The following is a 16,875-nucleotide window of genomic DNA, read 5'->3' on the forward strand; positions in this document are numbered from 1 at the left end:
CTACTCTTAACMTAATCACATAGCTAATCAAAAGTTGTCCCCGTTCCACGTTTAAAAATAGCTGCCATCCATGCTGCCAACATCATGGACAGCTTGATAAAATATTTGACAACATACATTTATATTGCCTCTGAAGGCCACAGTGATGATGCTCCTTACAAAATGCTGCTATTTACCATAGTGAACTCTGGTTCACTAAGGTGCTGAGTTTTCCTGAGGCAATGCCTTTCTCTCCTTATTGATTCCAGTGTGGCTGAAGGTTGCCTAGCAGCTTGCAGCCACACTGAGGACCAAACTTAGAATATAAATAAGACGTGAACTAACTTAGGAGAGAAGTCAGTAGAGGAACAAGGGAAGAAAGGGACGACATAAACTGAGGTCATGAGGTTACTTGTAAAGTTATTAAGATCATCCTGATATTTACAGTTACTTGTGTAACTTATTGCTTGTCTGCCTCACAAAATGCTTAGGTATCAAAGTGAGGGCGGCTTCATAAAAATTGTAATAGTGCTTCACTGATGGGAAAGAACTAAGGGAAAAATGTTGAAAAAGCGATTAAAGATGATGTAATTAACCACAGGTTGCACCCGATTCTAAAGATGCTTTTCTATGCTGCATGGAGGAAAAAAAAAAAAAAAAGACACCATAAAAGTTTGATAGTATACTGGACTTTAATCTATAAAGAAGATTAAATTCAAAGCTTAGCATTATAAAAGAATATCAAATACATTTTAAAACAAAAATACGAGACAACACAGAGTTGCATCTTGGTTCCTCCTGCTGTCAAAGCTTAGAGTACTCACTTTCTGGGATACAATTCCATTGCATACAGTGTTTGCTATCACTTCAGCATATATCCATATGTAGAACTGAAATAAAACATTCTTTTTTGCAATAAAGCTTTAACAGGTACAAGCTCAAGCCTGGGTGTTATTATGATTAGCTAGTCACATGTCCAATCCCACATATTATTTAAGCAAACCTGAATGAAATCACTGCTTGTTGTAACATTCCTGCCTTTTCATGTCAGTTTTTAGATGCCAGCAATCCATCTACCACTGCATCAATCAATCCAGCTGCTTGTAACTCATGGTTGTTTGAGGGCTAAACCCTTTAACTTAGGTTCTCTGCTCTGAATTCACATCCGCAAGTTCTCATTTCCCTCAGGCACACACACAAAAAAATGTTGTGGGGCTGCAGGGGATATGACAAAGAAGGTATGAAAACTTGTGAGAAATTCTTCCAGAAAGCAAGAACAATGCCTCAGGTAAGGGCAATGTGAGTAGCCCCTCCTCATGGCAACTGTTYATAATTTGTTCAGCAATAGCTTTACCTGTTAGTGGACCTCGAGGCAACTCTAAGAGTTGGTGGAGGCAGCCAGGTGTGGGGGAAGAAAAAGCTGACAAATCTGTTTAGCCTTCCCTGTCTCTTTATAGATAGATTTACACTCCTGACCCACACAGATTCCTCTCTTGCTTTGCAATGACTGTAGGAGCACACTGTTAAGCTTAGTTTGAGCCAGGCTGAAGTGACATTACAATCCATCTTACTCCTCCTTGGTTTGCTGCATTAATAACTCAAAGAAAAAGAAGCAGGGTAAAAAATCCTAYCAAAACTTATAATGGAAGGCACCTCAAAAATGGATAAAAGAATACATTTTTCTACAAGAGTCTTAACTGTAGTATAACTGTTTTGAATCCATTAGTGGTTGCATTCTCATTGCCTGATCTTTGGAAAGCATAATAATAAAATCAAAATGAAACAAAGCATTGCCAGCAGTGAAAAATCTGCTCACTTAGAAACTACAAAAAACAAGTCAACAGCAATTTACACACTTCCCTTGGTCCTGGAAACCTGAAATATCCAACAATGCTTGGACAAAACTGAGAATACAGTAGACCTTTCAGCATAACTCTATTTAAATGACAGTATTGGTTAAAAACACAAGGCATAAAAACAAGGCATACTACTGAAACCAAAATACATAGAATCAGGTTTCTATGCTAATGTTTTTAAACAAGTTTTAAAAAAGGTTTAAATGCAAACTTGTACATCTCCCAACACGTTTTACATATTTCAGACAACAGAAGGCACATACATTGTATGTGACAATTTTTCAAAACTAGCCATTACATTTTCACAGATTAAAAAAAAGTCTATTTAAATATTTAATTTCTACAAAGTGAATTTACATTTTAAAGTACAAAGTGCAAATACTACAGTTGTTTTTATTGCCTTTTGGTGAGGAAATCTCCCACGTCAGAGATCTGCCTTGGATCAATAAGCTGTTCACCCTTGCTTCTTAGAAACTTGCTGAAAGAGAGACGGAAAAAATATTGCATTATTACTGATGTTTTCAAGTAATCAAGTATGAATTATTTCAGCAGTGCCCACATGCCACTATCAGAACAAGAGTTCTGTGCAAATATATATGAGAAATAAAATAATCCCTGACACATAGTCCTTCATGGTGCCTATGAGCAAGGGGAACAACATCTTTACTATCTCTTACCTACGGTCTCTTTAAAGCTATACCTGCTAAACACACAGTTTTAGCAAATGCCTGGGTATGTCCCTGAKGCAATATACCTTTCTATGGCACGTGATGCATAAGGAGTGGGCTGCTGGCCAAAGCCTTATGAACAATCTGCAGTTGCCTTGTAAACTTTTTGATAGGCTGCCAAACATCCTCCAGGTTTCACTGATATTGTATGTGTGCATGTATGTGTATGTTTGTTGGACAGGGTGGAGCTGAGTAAGGGAAATGTCCCTGGCCATTACCCCAGTTCTGTCAGATCTGTGATGTATTTGATGTCAACTGGTATATTCATATATGTATCTATATTTCCTTTCTTTCAGTAAATCTATATGTTTGTAAAAAATACCTGAAAACATTAATATGTAAAAAATATCAATGAATAAATGCATAAGCACACATTTTACAATTGCATAAATAACTGGACTTCAGCAATAAACAAGTAAAAATGGAGGCAGTGCTTTCAAGTATCCATTTCCTGATTCATGCTGATCTAATCATTCCTTCTTAGGTGGGTGGTTTCTCTTAAGCAACTCCTACCCAGCCCAGTTCCTTTTCCATAACTTCCTTTCAAGCAAAAGCTTTTGTGATGAAAACCACCTCCTGCATTTGCAAACTTGTATTGTTATAGTATGGAACTGCCAACAGATGGTTTGCTGGGCCAGCCTTATTTCAAAGCTATCACTGTCAGCAACAGGTTTTAAAATAATTGGTGCTGAGTCAGTAAAATTACTGGATAAAATTAAAAAAACAGAATCTGTAGGACATTTTTATTACAGATTCTGCAAGTCAGGATTGGATTACAAGAAAGGAGGAGAGGGCATGTCATGCTTCAAGTGCAATGCACGTGTGCCAGTAATTGCTATTATATAATTAAAATAACCCCTTTGAATGTTTTTGAGTTCCAACAGAGTAATTGTTTTCAGGCTGCCTTGTTTAAAGTATAAGTGATTTGTGGGGGGAACTTGAAAAGTTAAGACCACAAACATTTGTTTAAATAAACACAAACTTATCACATCCCTCTAGCTGTAAGAATATTTTATATTCCATCAAAGGTATGTAGGAGGTCTCTGGTAGAACCCACAGCCAGTGTTAAGCTTGCCTTAGGAAGCTTAGGAACCTAACATCAAACAAATTAAGAGATAAAGCAAGTAACAAATTGACTAGCAACAATGAGAGGAAGATTTCTCTTGGCTTGTGGGGAGGTTCACCCAGGATTCAGTTTTCAACAAATTAGTCTAGCTTTCTGATAGATAGGAAGACAGCAGATAATTAACCACAACTATGGCTTTTTTGAATTTTTAGCCAAACTCATATTTTCTCAGCTTTAGTGTTCTTGAACTGTTATTCAATATATTTATAGCAATACCTTTAAAAAAATCATCATTACCTGATGCTTTTATATCTGTTACTCATTTAATTACTTATAATGCAAAAGTGAAATAAGAATTGCAAGTTAATACTTTTAATAGATCATTCAAATAACTGTCAAACTCACAAATCCTTCTTCAGATCAATGTCAAAGTAACACAAAGTTGTGTCCAGATTGTCAAAAAAAGTGAATCATTAAGATTAATGACTATAAAAATAGATATATACAAACGAGAAGTCCTCTTCTAACTTAGTCTCTCCTAGGCTTCCCTTTGCATCTCTCCTTCTCAGTGTCTGCTTTTTGTGATTCAAAAATTTTAGTTTTGTGCCTTGTGCAGCTCTGAAGGTACTGCTAGACCACTATGAATGACATAAAATGGGTGTTCTTTAGAAAAAATAAAATCAAGTCTTTGCAGAAAACTGATCAAAAAACCAATCATGAATTACGTTATCAGGGCACCTGACATTTTCTTATTTGTTACAATTCCTCAACAAACCAAGCCAATTTTAGTTATAAGATGCATCATCCGACTGATGCAAATCCAGCATCACTTAGCTCAGCCAGCAAAGGCATTCATTTCAAAGAGACAGCTCTTTTCTCTACATTAAGACTTTAAAAGGTGTTTAAAAACACCCTACAATAATTAAGTGGGGTTTAGATGTACAGATTTTCATAGAGCATAAAAAATGCACAGCTGTCTTAACAAAAAGTGATTTTGATCAGTGTAAGTTTGTGTCTGTAGTATGACTCACAGGCAACTTGACAGAATTCAGCTGAAGCCAAAAGTATATGATGATAAAGCAGTTCACATTAAAGTGTTTGGGAGCACTGTCATTCAGGAGGCAGAAGACTCATATGATGGCTCAATTACAGTGACCTAAGTATCAGTAACCTAGATGTCACTTTACTAGGAACACCTACATGCAGGTCTAATCCATTTTGCATTCATGCACATTTACTCTGCCCCTGTAGTTGATTGATCCAACTTTCCTGAGAAGCATAAGAACTCAAGCTTTGTTTACCACAATGCTGCTCTGTATTTTCCTGGAAAGTCTGCAGCATGGCAGATGAACACAGTTTCAAGCTGCAATGGTAACAGCTAAAACACCAAGACGTTCAGTGGGGCAAGACAGGAACAGAGATCTTGCTCTACCTAGTACTCACCTGCCTGTTGGATGAAGTGCTCTCCGTATTGGCTTTAGGGGCTGCTAAAAGAGGGAAAAGAAAATATTATGGACGTGGTTTGCAAGTTACATGTATCTTCCTCAAGAATTGAAGCCCTCATTCTGAAAAGGGATATACAGTTTTCAATAAGTGAGATAAAATATTTCAGATCTTTAATTGAAACTTCCTATTTTTCTTTCCTCACTATAGATGCTGCTTCTTCGACGCAGTTATCTGGAAGCTGAATAACAGAAATTCTTGCCAGGTAATATGTGACTTTTGCTTAGGACAGGTTGCATCCAGCCAATCAACGTCAAGCATTTCCAACTTATTAAATCCTCAGTAGTAAATGTAGTCTAATATCCCTGGTGAGAAAAAAGCATGGAAAGCAAAGACTGCCTGGAAGCATTCATTTTGCTTGCAAATACTGCACAAAAACACTTGTGCTACCAGTCAAAAACATTGTTCACATTTAAGCTGTAAAAGCATATGATTATMTCAGGCTTTTAAGTTTCTTGTTAGTAGCAAAGACCATTTAGAGTACTCTCTAAATGAGGAGAGAAAACCCAGCTACACGAACTTGCTGGACTATTCACCTTCACAAGCAAACTTGAGAGGCTTGAGAAGAACTCAGCTTCTTGATTTTCCATCTCAGTTTGCTGGTAAATCAAGCTGAGCTGAGACAGAGGAACTAAACTTGACCTTGAAAAAATGCTGCAGAAACTACCATTCGCCAGAAAAAATACATATTGAAGTTCTCTGACTTTTATATTGCTTCAAACGGTTCTCATAAGATCCCTGGGACCCACACAGAGTCATATAGAGTCACCTGTGTATCTCAGCTATCACATCTGAGGTGAAAAGGGTCTTACCTATTCCTGAAAGTATAACTAACTTCAGTGAAGTGGTGATTGAGTTCTTTTGTGGAAGTAAAAGGATTATCAGTAAGGAAACGTCCAGAATGAGAAAATGTTTTGTTTATGTATATAAATTTAGTTATAAAGGCAAGAGAAACAAAACAGAATGCTGACATYCCAACAAAAGCAATTTTTATTTTCTTGTCTCAAGAAGTATATTTTATTAGGAAACTGAAAAGCAACCAAATGATTTGGTTAAGAATTTTTTTTTCAGTTGGGTGCTATTTCAATGCAAAACTTTTGAGTTTTTTTTCCTTCCAAAAATCAGTGTTCTAATTTTTTACTACATTATTTGGAGAAGCTCTGTCAAAATGTCCCGCTTTGGTGAATATAATTTTTACTTTAGCTAAAATTTTTACTTTAGCTCTCTGTGTAATCTTCATATAATTTCATATATCTTACAACATTCTCCTCTGAAACAAGCAACCTATGGACAGCAGGAGAATCCTAATCTTTTTTTTATCATTGGAATAGGCATAAGAAAATAGGCAAGAAAATTTGGTTGTGTTTTGAGTTCTCTACAGCCTTCTTTTATGTCCTGGACTTGGAACACAAATTTCATTTACAGTATGAAAGGCCAAGTGCTGACTTCTTCAGTACAGAAGTGGATATTAACATATAGAGTGAGCAGAATGGCCTCCATTTTAAGCCACCATAAAAAAGGGTGTTATGTTTCAGTTTCCCCATCGGCAGCATAAAGACAATAACACTTAGCCACCTTCATATACGTTTTCACCTGTTTGATACGTTTGTTTTAAAAATTCATTTCAGACAGCCATAGACAATTTATTTTATTAGTGCACTGTATGCCTATTCCTTCTTTCTGCAACATACCCTTTTTAGACTGGAAAAAAAAAACAATTATGTGGAAATCTTTTCTTTTTTTTTCTTTTCTTTTTTTTTTTGCATTTCCCACTTAGCTTTCTCTTCATTCACTATGACACCTTTGTTTTACTGTCCTGGCTTCATTTTGGGGCCCCAAGCAAAAAGAAAAAAAAAAGTCTATATTCATATTTTACAATTTATTACAGAAAAAGATAGGGATCTACTGTTGTTTGCAAAGACTCTTTAATTCTTTGTTCTCAGAAATTGTGTGAAAAAATACTGCACTTTAGTCAGCTGTTCCCCTTTCTACCAGTGTTGCAGGCAAAAGTGGCTGTGTACCAACAGTTGTTCCATCTAGTTGATAGATGACCACATTCCTCACTGTATCTCTAAGTCACATTTGAGAAATAAGAAGCTATTAGAAGGGTCAGTAATGTACTTCCCAGCAGGAATCCAAAAAGTACAGGTGTGACACTTCCACTCATTCAGAACATGCTATTATAATAACACTGCATTGGCTTTCAGGTCAATGGTATCATATCTCTTAGTTTTCCTGCTGTAATGCAGCAGTATAACTTCAATAAGTGAGCATTTAATGATTAGTCACAGGAAGTTTTTGATTCTGTTGGGATGTGAAGAGATGATCTGTATACACAGAAGTAGTCTCCTCTCATCCATCCTAAGCAACTCCAAAGGCTACAGACAGATGTACATTTTTATTTTGTATACTTCTGGCATATACAAATGCCAACTTTGCCAGCTTTGAAGAATCTAGTGAAAAAGATAGTTAGAAAAAGTTCTTACTATGGCGTTTCTTTGTTTCTGCTTTACCTTCTTCTTTTGTTACTCCCAGACAGCCCATTAATTCTTGAACTGACAAGGACTTATCATTGTTCACATCACAGTATTCCACAAACTTCTTCACACATTTTTTGGGTTTTGATTTCTTTCTTAAGAATCTCTTAAATGGCTTGATTTCTTTCTTGCCAATGTCACCACTGGAATTTTTATCAAGTTGTTTGAAATACCAGTGGACTACTCTCTCCTCCAGAGTGTGATTTGGATCAGGCTCTGAAACCCTGAAACAGAAACCAAGTGTTAAGCCTTATTTGTGATTGCGTATGTTTGTTTATACCATTACTTTTGAATAGGTACTTCACTAGGTGCTTTACTAGATGAACCTCTACTTTTGGACACTACTTTCTTGTAGCAAATCTCTTTCTTTTTACTGTGGCCAGCTGTATCCCTAATATTACATGAAGGGCTGGAACCTGGTCTTAATCAACTCTCTGAAACTGTGCTCAGATCTGCACTATATGCAGAAAAAAAATGCCTTCCCCTTCTATTTCCTGAAGCACAGAAAAGTGAAGAGAGAAATAAAAGTGAAAAGGAAAGTTCCAAAGATGCAAACACTTAACATGCCCAACTGAAACAGGCCAACAATCAGCATAAGCAAATACCCATAATAGACATTCTTGGAGATTAAACGCCTAAATGCATTCAACAGAGGATGTTATAATAATAAATGCAACCTCCTCTACTGATCACAAGCACCTGATTTGCAAACTCCCAAAATTTTACAGCACTTACTTATTTTTAATTCTTGCTGTGACTATTGATAGCATTTGACACTAGGCAAAATATGAATCTGGAAGTCATCAAGAGAAGTCTCACAGGAAAGCAAACTAAGACTAACACATAGTTGTAYTGGCAGTTACAGATAAACTCTAAGCTGTGATAAGGATTCAACCATTAGATACATGTCTATTTAATGGACATTGTCCACAGTGGTAACTTTGAGGTAAACTCTCACAGATCAACTCTTGGAGATACACTCTTTGTGAAGGCAGAAACTGAATAACTTCTCCAAGCCCTTAACATTTCATTCACTGCTACCAGAACACACGAAGAGGATCTAAAGATACATGAAAAAGATCTATAACCCACCGGCTAGAAGACAATGATGGATCAGAAACCGCATGCACCATATCTGTGGACAATGCATCCAAAACACTAGTCAAGAACTCATTCTTCTTGGCTCCAGGACAACCTAGAAAAGCAACAGATTTTTTCTTTTCTTCTTTCTTCTTTTTACTTTTAATTTCCAGCAATATTTCAAAGTCAGAGAAAAATGTGACTTCTGTATACAAACTCCCATAAACTGTGGAGAAATTCAGAACCTAATTCAAAGTGAAACATCTAAATTCAGGCACATTTCTGTATGACAGATCAGAGACAGAAAAACTTTTTTTTAATTCATGAACCTGGTTTATATAGCTTGGATCCCTTTCTTTCGATTTTAGCATTTTTCATCCCTCTGTGAGATGCTTTTTCCATGGGTGTGACATTTTGAAAAGAATAGCTACGAAAAGACACACGTTTTTCTATCACACAGACAGTCTGAAAACATGGGCTAGAAGCCCAAAGAACAACACTTTTTTCAGATTTCCTCCTTTGCCCTTCTGAGCTGCCATCAGTTTTCTAAACACTCTTAGTGTATCAGTCTTCCTCTCTGTAAAATGACAGTCATCTCTTTTCTTCTTCCACTGTTGTCTTGGACAAGGGGTTAACTCCCACTATACAACACCTAGCATAATGGGATGCTGTTAGTTGGTACTTTGGTTCATACTGTTGGATGCTATGGCGATACTGTATCATCCTAACAATTTTACTCCCAATCCCACAAAGCTCTTTGAAAGAAACTGACAGTACGTTAACACATTTGAGATACATAATACATCAGATAAATATGTACTGAAACATCCATTCTTAGAGCAGTGCAGCTGGAGCAGATAAATTAATCTGACAAGTGCAGGGTTGTTGACACACAGAGGTTTGCTTCCACAATGCACCTGCTTCCTCTCCTCTTCCCTAGAGCCCTAAACCAAATACCAGGTCTTCAGCTATCTCTGTAACGACTGAGTTAAATTCTAGGACCATGAATGATCCATGACATAAAGTTCATAAATCTGAAGCTGGAGACCATGGCATGGTCTTTCACAGCCAGTTCTGCACTAGAGGCTAACTTGTCTATAGCTCCTTTTCGAAGCAAAAAAGAGAAATGCATTGAAGGTTGTGGAAAAGGAATATTAGTCACAGTAGTGATTTGTTATTTCATTGCATTTCTCAGTGGCCTCTGGACCAGGCAGTAGAATTACCTGAGCCAAAACTCTTATCTTGCCTAGCAAATTATTCTTTAATACATCCCGTGATGCTTCAAGGAAATGAATCTCTGCTGTATTAGCCCTGATTTGTGTTGCAGTAAGAATAGCTATATTGCTCAGTTATTATGTATAGCAGCAGCATCCACCACATATTGCTGTGTCTAACACATTTATGCATTTGCAAGTTCCCTGTATCTTATATGCTTGCTTTCGGCGCTGGGGATATTTTATTCCAGTAATTGTAAAAGGCATGTTACAGGAATTCACTGGAACAAGTTCCATTGCACTAGAAGTACCTATCTGAAATCAAACGTCACTCTCCTAGAAATGTTCATCTTCCCTTAGCTTTTCACCATTTTTTATTTTTGCGTGTATTGTACTTGGAAAAAAAAATGCAACCTAATGTACACTACAATCCCAAGTACTTGAGCTCTCTCTGAAAGAAGCAGCAATAAGAAAGGACTTTATACATACCAAAAGGTTCATGGCAGTATTCAGTGGGTAATTCAGAAGTATGTTCTCCAGAACMAAGTGCATGCTGGCATATAAGACTCAAACACTTTCTGACTGTGCAAGTAAGTTTTTTGTCATTTAAATGAGACCAAGTAATTTTGCAAGTCACAATGCTCATTTGCCCAGGGATGAGCAGGCAGAGTCCAAGTAGTTCCAGCCCAGAAAGCACATCTAGCCATGTTAGCATGGCAATGTACTTCAGTCAATCAAATAAATTTCTGGTCAATCTACTAAGCACAGCACTGCATCTTACTAACACTACTACTTGGCTTGTGGACCAGAGCTGATTCATTTCAAAACATAGCAAAAAAGGAGGTCTGTCTGCAAATGTCCATGCAAACCAGTCTTCAGCAATACCAGGTTTATCTATTTCTTGCTTGGATTGTGTTACTATTATCAGACATATGCTTGAATCTTATTCTAAAAATGAGTTTGCAGTTGACATAGAGTACATCGAAAACACAGAAAATAATATCTCAAAACACAAAAATTTATTACCATACATAGACAAGATAATTTGACTTTTTTCTTTCTCTGTCCTTTTTTTGAATAGATGATAATGTTAATAATCCGATCTGAAAATCTGATCTGAGCTCTATCTGAATTTTTCATGTTAGTTATGAATGTATTTCTGAAACATCAGGAAGAAACAAAAAAGTATACCTTGGGTAGTTTCCACTGCTGTTCAGGGAGTTGCTGAGTGTACATATGCCACATTTGTGAGACTAAAATCAGAATTTAGCTTACTATTTATGAGATACAGCTAGGGAGGCAAAAGAATCAACTTCTAAATTCACAMGAAATCACACACACACACACAAAAAACACAGTTAAAGTCCAGTCTCTGACAATTTTGCTTAAGATTAATAAAAGTTTCTAAATGTTCATTGCACAAAGCTGCAATAGCAGCTGACAGTACTGGAAATCTTCTCATAGAAAATAAATCTTGCAGTTAAAACAAACACAGCTCGTTGCTGTGAAACATTCTCAATTATAATTCTACTACTTAATGTAAAATGACACCCCACAAAATCCTCACTATTTAAACACAGAGAAAATATTCAGTTTCTCCCAATTATAACTTTTTGCTGATGTGTGGGCAGTCACACAGCAATTTACCTCACAGTGAAATCTCTGTTCTTTGCAGGTGTTATTAACTCAGAGTTATTCTCTGGAGGCTTTATGTTGAGTTTTAATTTTCAGCAAACTTGCAGACGAAATAGCAAGACTTGGGGAGCTGTCGCCAGATTGTAATGAATAATTCACTCTTAGTGGACTAAATACAGAAAGGGGAAAACTAGTTTGTGATGGGAGCCTTATGCTTCTCACTATGGTTTATGTGCTTCAGCAGTTTCTTCTTGTGCAGCTGCCTGTCCTGTGTGGCTTTGGCAGGTTACGTAAATAATTTGTTGTTAAAGCATATGCAGTTATCCTGCAGGTTCAGAGATGTAACACAGAACTGAGTGTTTGTTTTAGGGAGAGTTTTACCCAGAGTGTATTCCCCATTTAAACAGAGAATAGGCCTTAGAAACCTTAGGCCAACAAATACGACATATGACAGGGAAATATAAAAACACCTAATTTCAACTACAGTATAAAGATAATCAAAGGATCATTATGATATATTATTATATATCTGTATGCACATGTGCATGTAGGTATACATACATGTCTTTGCATAAAGATATCTCCTATTAATACTAAGGATGGATTTTTGGAATTAATCTGTGGGAAAGGTGTCTATAAACCTTTTAAAATATGCACCCAAATGCCTTAGAGCTTGAGTGATAATAATCTACTACTGTAATTTTTGGAAGAATATCTTCAGTACATCTGAAGCCATGGATAGAAAAGCATTTTGTTCACTTCTGTAAAAACTGTGAACACTATAGATAAGATTAAAATTTTTCAAAAGGAGTTATTATTTGTTATTATTAATATTGTTATTAAGAATACTAGGTTTAGCAGTGCACTCAGATACAATGACCACTGAAATCTCTTTGAAAATTATAAATTCATTTTGACATGCAAAAAATAAAATCATCAGAACTATTCATTTTTCCTTTGCAGCTTTGACTTCACTGAAACATAGTAATATAAGGGAGAAAAAAAATTAATGCATTTTGTTTGTCACTGTGGTTATGCTGAGAGAGCAAAAAAGCTCCCAACTTTTCCTCTAACTTTTACACTATATACATATATATGTATAGTTTAGGAGATTATCCATGTTGGACTAAATAAATCACAGCAAATTTATCTTTGTCTAGAGAGCGTCCTCATTGTACTGAGGACTTTCTGAGCACTTCCTGAGCCCCGGTCCAGTAACAAAAAAAAAAAAAAAAAAAAGAAACTTCAAAAGGTGAGTCTAGGAACTGAAATTCATAACTCTCCTGCAGACCATGGCCTCAACAGAGTTAGTGGTTTTATGGCTCATTATAGTTTTTCCTGCACTGCACCTCCTGGTTACCTCTCACAAACAGTAATTACCTTCCTCTTATTCTCTCTATTCTACAGTTTGAGGACTCTCCTTGTTAACACCCCTCAGGTATTAACCATCTTATTTTTCCCCCCTCAAATATTGCTCAGATATTCTTACTGATTGAAAGAGTTAAGTTAAACTCAGAGCCAAATTCTCCCAGGTTTGTACTTAGCTCAATTTCCTGGTTCTTTTTTTTTTCCCCAAATATATTCTTTGGCCTAATAAAAAATTACTTTTTCCCATAAATTCAGTCTTTCTTAATCACCGCCCTTCTCATTTCTTGTTAATTAAATTGTCCTGTGCTTCACAGGGCCAAGGAAAAGCCATTCTTACCACTTAAAGACTGACTAGACATCCTACTGAGGGCAAATCTAAGGAAGAAAGTTGTATGCCTCTCTGTAGCACTGCAGCCAAGGTTTCTGTGTCCTGAACAGAGCAGCACAGAAATAATAAAGTAGGGCAGAACAGACATTAGCTGGAAGGGAGTTACAGATCCACTACTGTGGAGCTTCATATCTTTATGTCTTACGAAGAGAAAGTATTATTTCTGGAACAGCGAGATTTCAGTTCTCCACATATATTATTAACTTTATCGTTGTTACTATTTTAAAATGATCTTCCTGTTCTAATTTGGGGGGAGGGGGAAGCAAAGAGTTAGCAAAGAATAGTCTGTTCTTCTATTCCAGACATTCATATCATACCAAAGTACAGTGAGTGAGATTTGCTGAACCTGAGCCTACCGAAATGAGGTGTCTCACTCATAACCACTGTTTAAGCTCTGTACAGAGAAAGGGAGAAACACATTCAGAGTTTAGAGCGTATTGATTCCAATTAGCTTAGACTTTTTTCTTAAATTAGGATAGTCTGTCCCTGGAAATGTCTCTTTTCTTCCCCATTAGTAACTGAGGAAGGTAAGATATCTAGCTCACACTAAGGTGATGGAAAATTGGTCGAGATTAATCCTACATATATCTGTTTTTTAAGTTCAATTAAACTCAAACTACTCTACTATTCATGGCGTATATAAGGTGGAAATAAGTAATAATGTTCATACCAGAAACATATATGATCCTATAAACAGTTTTTGCAGGCCCAAATGATCAACTTAGGCTAGGAGATTTGTTGATAGGAAAAGCAGTTCATTCGTCTTATTTCAATTCTGTTAATATCATGGTTAACAAGAAAAGGAGAATCAGAACATCACAGCCTAACACAGGCAACGTGAAATGACTAATTTTTAAATGCCACTTGCTAATTTGATTTTTCCTCTGTAAGAGTTGAAGGGGTTTTGAGAAGCAAATTTGTTTCTTCTAACTGTTCAGAGGTATCATTGTGAGAAAAGATAGAGATGAATGGGCTAAAACAACAAATGCCATCCAAAAGTCAAAGCAGAACTTGAGAAGGTCTGTGGAATACATTTGCCTTTTTCAACATTCTTTTGTGGACTCTTTTTTTCCTACTTTTGACTGGGAAATAGGAAAAAGTATCAAAAACTCATAAGCTAAAGAGTTCTTACTTCCTTTTTTGCCTGGCTAGAAACAAGGCATGCTGATACCGTTATAAGGTAGCCACTGCCTACACCACATGTAATTCAGTTTGGGAAGTCAAAGATACTTTAGTACGTTGAGAAGAATGTGAAATTCTGAGCATTTAGGTTCAGCCTGTGCCAACGTAAACTCCCAGCCTTTAGAGGCTGGCCACATTACATTGAACTTAATCTTCACTATATTTATATGGATCTTGTTCCAGGAAAAGCAACAAAATGTATTCGTCTGATATATTAGCACAGAGACACAGGTCAATCAACTCATTGATTACGACACAGACAGAAGATTTTCAGGACTAGAAAAGGGGCCAACTAAATTCAGAAGAGAAAAAAATTGAATGCAATTTTCATAGCTTTACATTCTGTCTTACATACCATATTTCAGGACTACCTGTCACCAAGATATACAACTGCTATTTCTGAGCACAGTAACACTTTCTACAATAGCTTATTAAATGGAAATATTTTGGAATACAGTTTTGTACAGCATAGCAGGCATCTGACTCTCCACATATTATCACTTCAAGAGTCTGAACAATTAAAAGCCAACATTATTTAGGGAGTCAGATGCATCCCTTTTTAATTAATACTACTTTCAATTCACTTAAGTATTTTCATCATGCTGTTATGTTTCCTCTCAGGAGATGAGTATGAAATAACCATATTTAATTACTTGTATTTAAATAACCATTAAAAAGGAAAAGCTATTATAGAAAATGTATGTTGTTGTAATTATGGAAGTGACCTCAGCAATAAGACGCATAATTCTGGTCTCCTGCTGGAAAAAATTGAACGATGGGGACTTGCTTAGTAGGGATGTTTTTTACATTACTTAATTAAACTAAGCAGCCTGCTCCTTGGAAACATGCATGAAAAACGATCTTTTCTACAAATTGACGTTGCTTTTAGCCTTTCTAGATGTCACTTTCTGAGACTTTTACCATTAGAGGCATCAGCTGAAAATCCCAAAGGCATCCACCTTCAAAAAATCAAAGCTACAAGAGAGCTCTCTATTCAGACACTAAGAAGCATAGATAACTAACCTAAAAAGATGAAAGGAAATTCAAAGCTGAGTTAGAAGTTGAGTCAGCCCAGTAGCATATGTATATGTGTGTTTTTGAGAAGTCTCGGCCCACAAAGTATACCAGGTACTGAGAGAGCAGAGGAGAACCTTCATGCCCATCTGTGATCCTTGCATTGTCATAACACAGGATAGATGGAGTTGTAAGGCCAATACTCTTTAAAGACCTTTCAGTTCTCCAGAAGAATGATTCATACATGATGAAACACTGCTTCATTTGTCCAGATGTACAGAGCAAACCCTACCTGTGCTCCATAAATGGGGAGTCCCACAGATGCAAAGACTTGATATCTCTCTGCCCTGGAATTAAAGCAGTAGTAGAACCACAATTAAGAAACTACGTCACTTTTATGAGGGTACAACTCACCCAACAGGTACCACTGTTGGATGGTATAGGATTAGCTGGAACAGGAGATGGGAAATGGGGAGTAGAAGGGAAGAAAGATGCAGCTACATTGCAAGCAGTCAGGTGAAGATGAAAAGACAGTAGAAGGCCTCTTATGAAAAAATCCTTTATCCACGCTTTATTTTGTTTATACAGGTATGTAGGAGTACTGAATTTGAATTAGGAGTCAATTTTTTTCATCAGCTTCACCTGCTTATCTTTTCTCTCTCACTCCTGTAACTTGGAAATAGAAGATTCAGAAATTGAATCTCAAATATCAAGCTGAGCTGGGAACAAGGGGAGGGCTATTTCTTGACCTATTAACTATATACTGAATTTAAACTCAAAATGAATTTTTACGGCAGTGATTAAAATAGAGGTTTATAAAACTGAAATTCTGGAGGTAGTTGAAGTGAAACAAGAGTCAGCAAGAACTGCTAAAGCATTACTTTAATGCTATGGAATGAACCAGTCCTTGGAAACCTGGCATCACAAAAATCTATTGCTCCATTTATGTAGCATTTAATTTCGGATTGGCAATTGTGTTTACTTCCTGGATATTTTCCATTAAACATAACAGATTTCTTCTGCAAATACCATTTCAAATCTCATTGGCTCATCCTCTGCTAAATAAAAATGCTGTAAAATGACTAATACAAAAGCACAAACACAGTCTTACAATTGCTCAGTATGAAACTTTTACAAGTTACGACATTATGCAAAAATGAAAACCCTTAACTCTTGCTGAAGCAAGTTGGGGGTACTGTGACAAATTGCAGGCTCAAGCCTTAACCATTAGACTCTATAACTTAATTAAAATATTAAGATCCATTCCTAATTCACCATTATCCAGCTCACTTCTCCAGAGTTGACAGAGAGAGATCATTGCAGCT

The 16,875-nt window shown here is 36.4% G+C and overlaps 1 protein-coding gene across 1 annotated transcript in view; it reads right to left on the bottom strand.

Annotated features, from left to right (window-relative positions):
* Positions 1-652: 652 nt before the first annotated feature.
* Positions 653-16,875, bottom strand: part of SMOC2 (SPARC related modular calcium binding 2) — a 109,231-nt gene continuing 93,008 nt past the window's right edge. Inside the window, exons 10-13 of the mRNA XM_085315422.1 lie at positions 8,762-8,864; positions 7,619-7,893; positions 5,073-5,116; positions 653-2,313 (exon numbers count right to left, since the gene is read on the bottom strand). Coding sequence (XP_085171548.1) covers positions 2,290-2,313; positions 5,073-5,116; positions 7,619-7,893; positions 8,762-8,864 — 446 coding nt within the window. The 3' untranslated portion in view covers positions 653-2,289. The remainder of the gene's footprint in view (positions 2,314-5,072; positions 5,117-7,618; positions 7,894-8,761; positions 8,865-16,875) is intronic.

Source organism: Rhea americana, unplaced genomic scaffold (assembly GCF_003343005.1).
Source record: "Rhea americana isolate MKP2758 unplaced genomic scaffold, rheAme1 scaffold_43, whole genome shotgun sequence".
Taxonomy (NCBI): Eukaryota; Metazoa; Chordata; class Aves; order Rheiformes; family Rheidae; genus Rhea; species Rhea americana.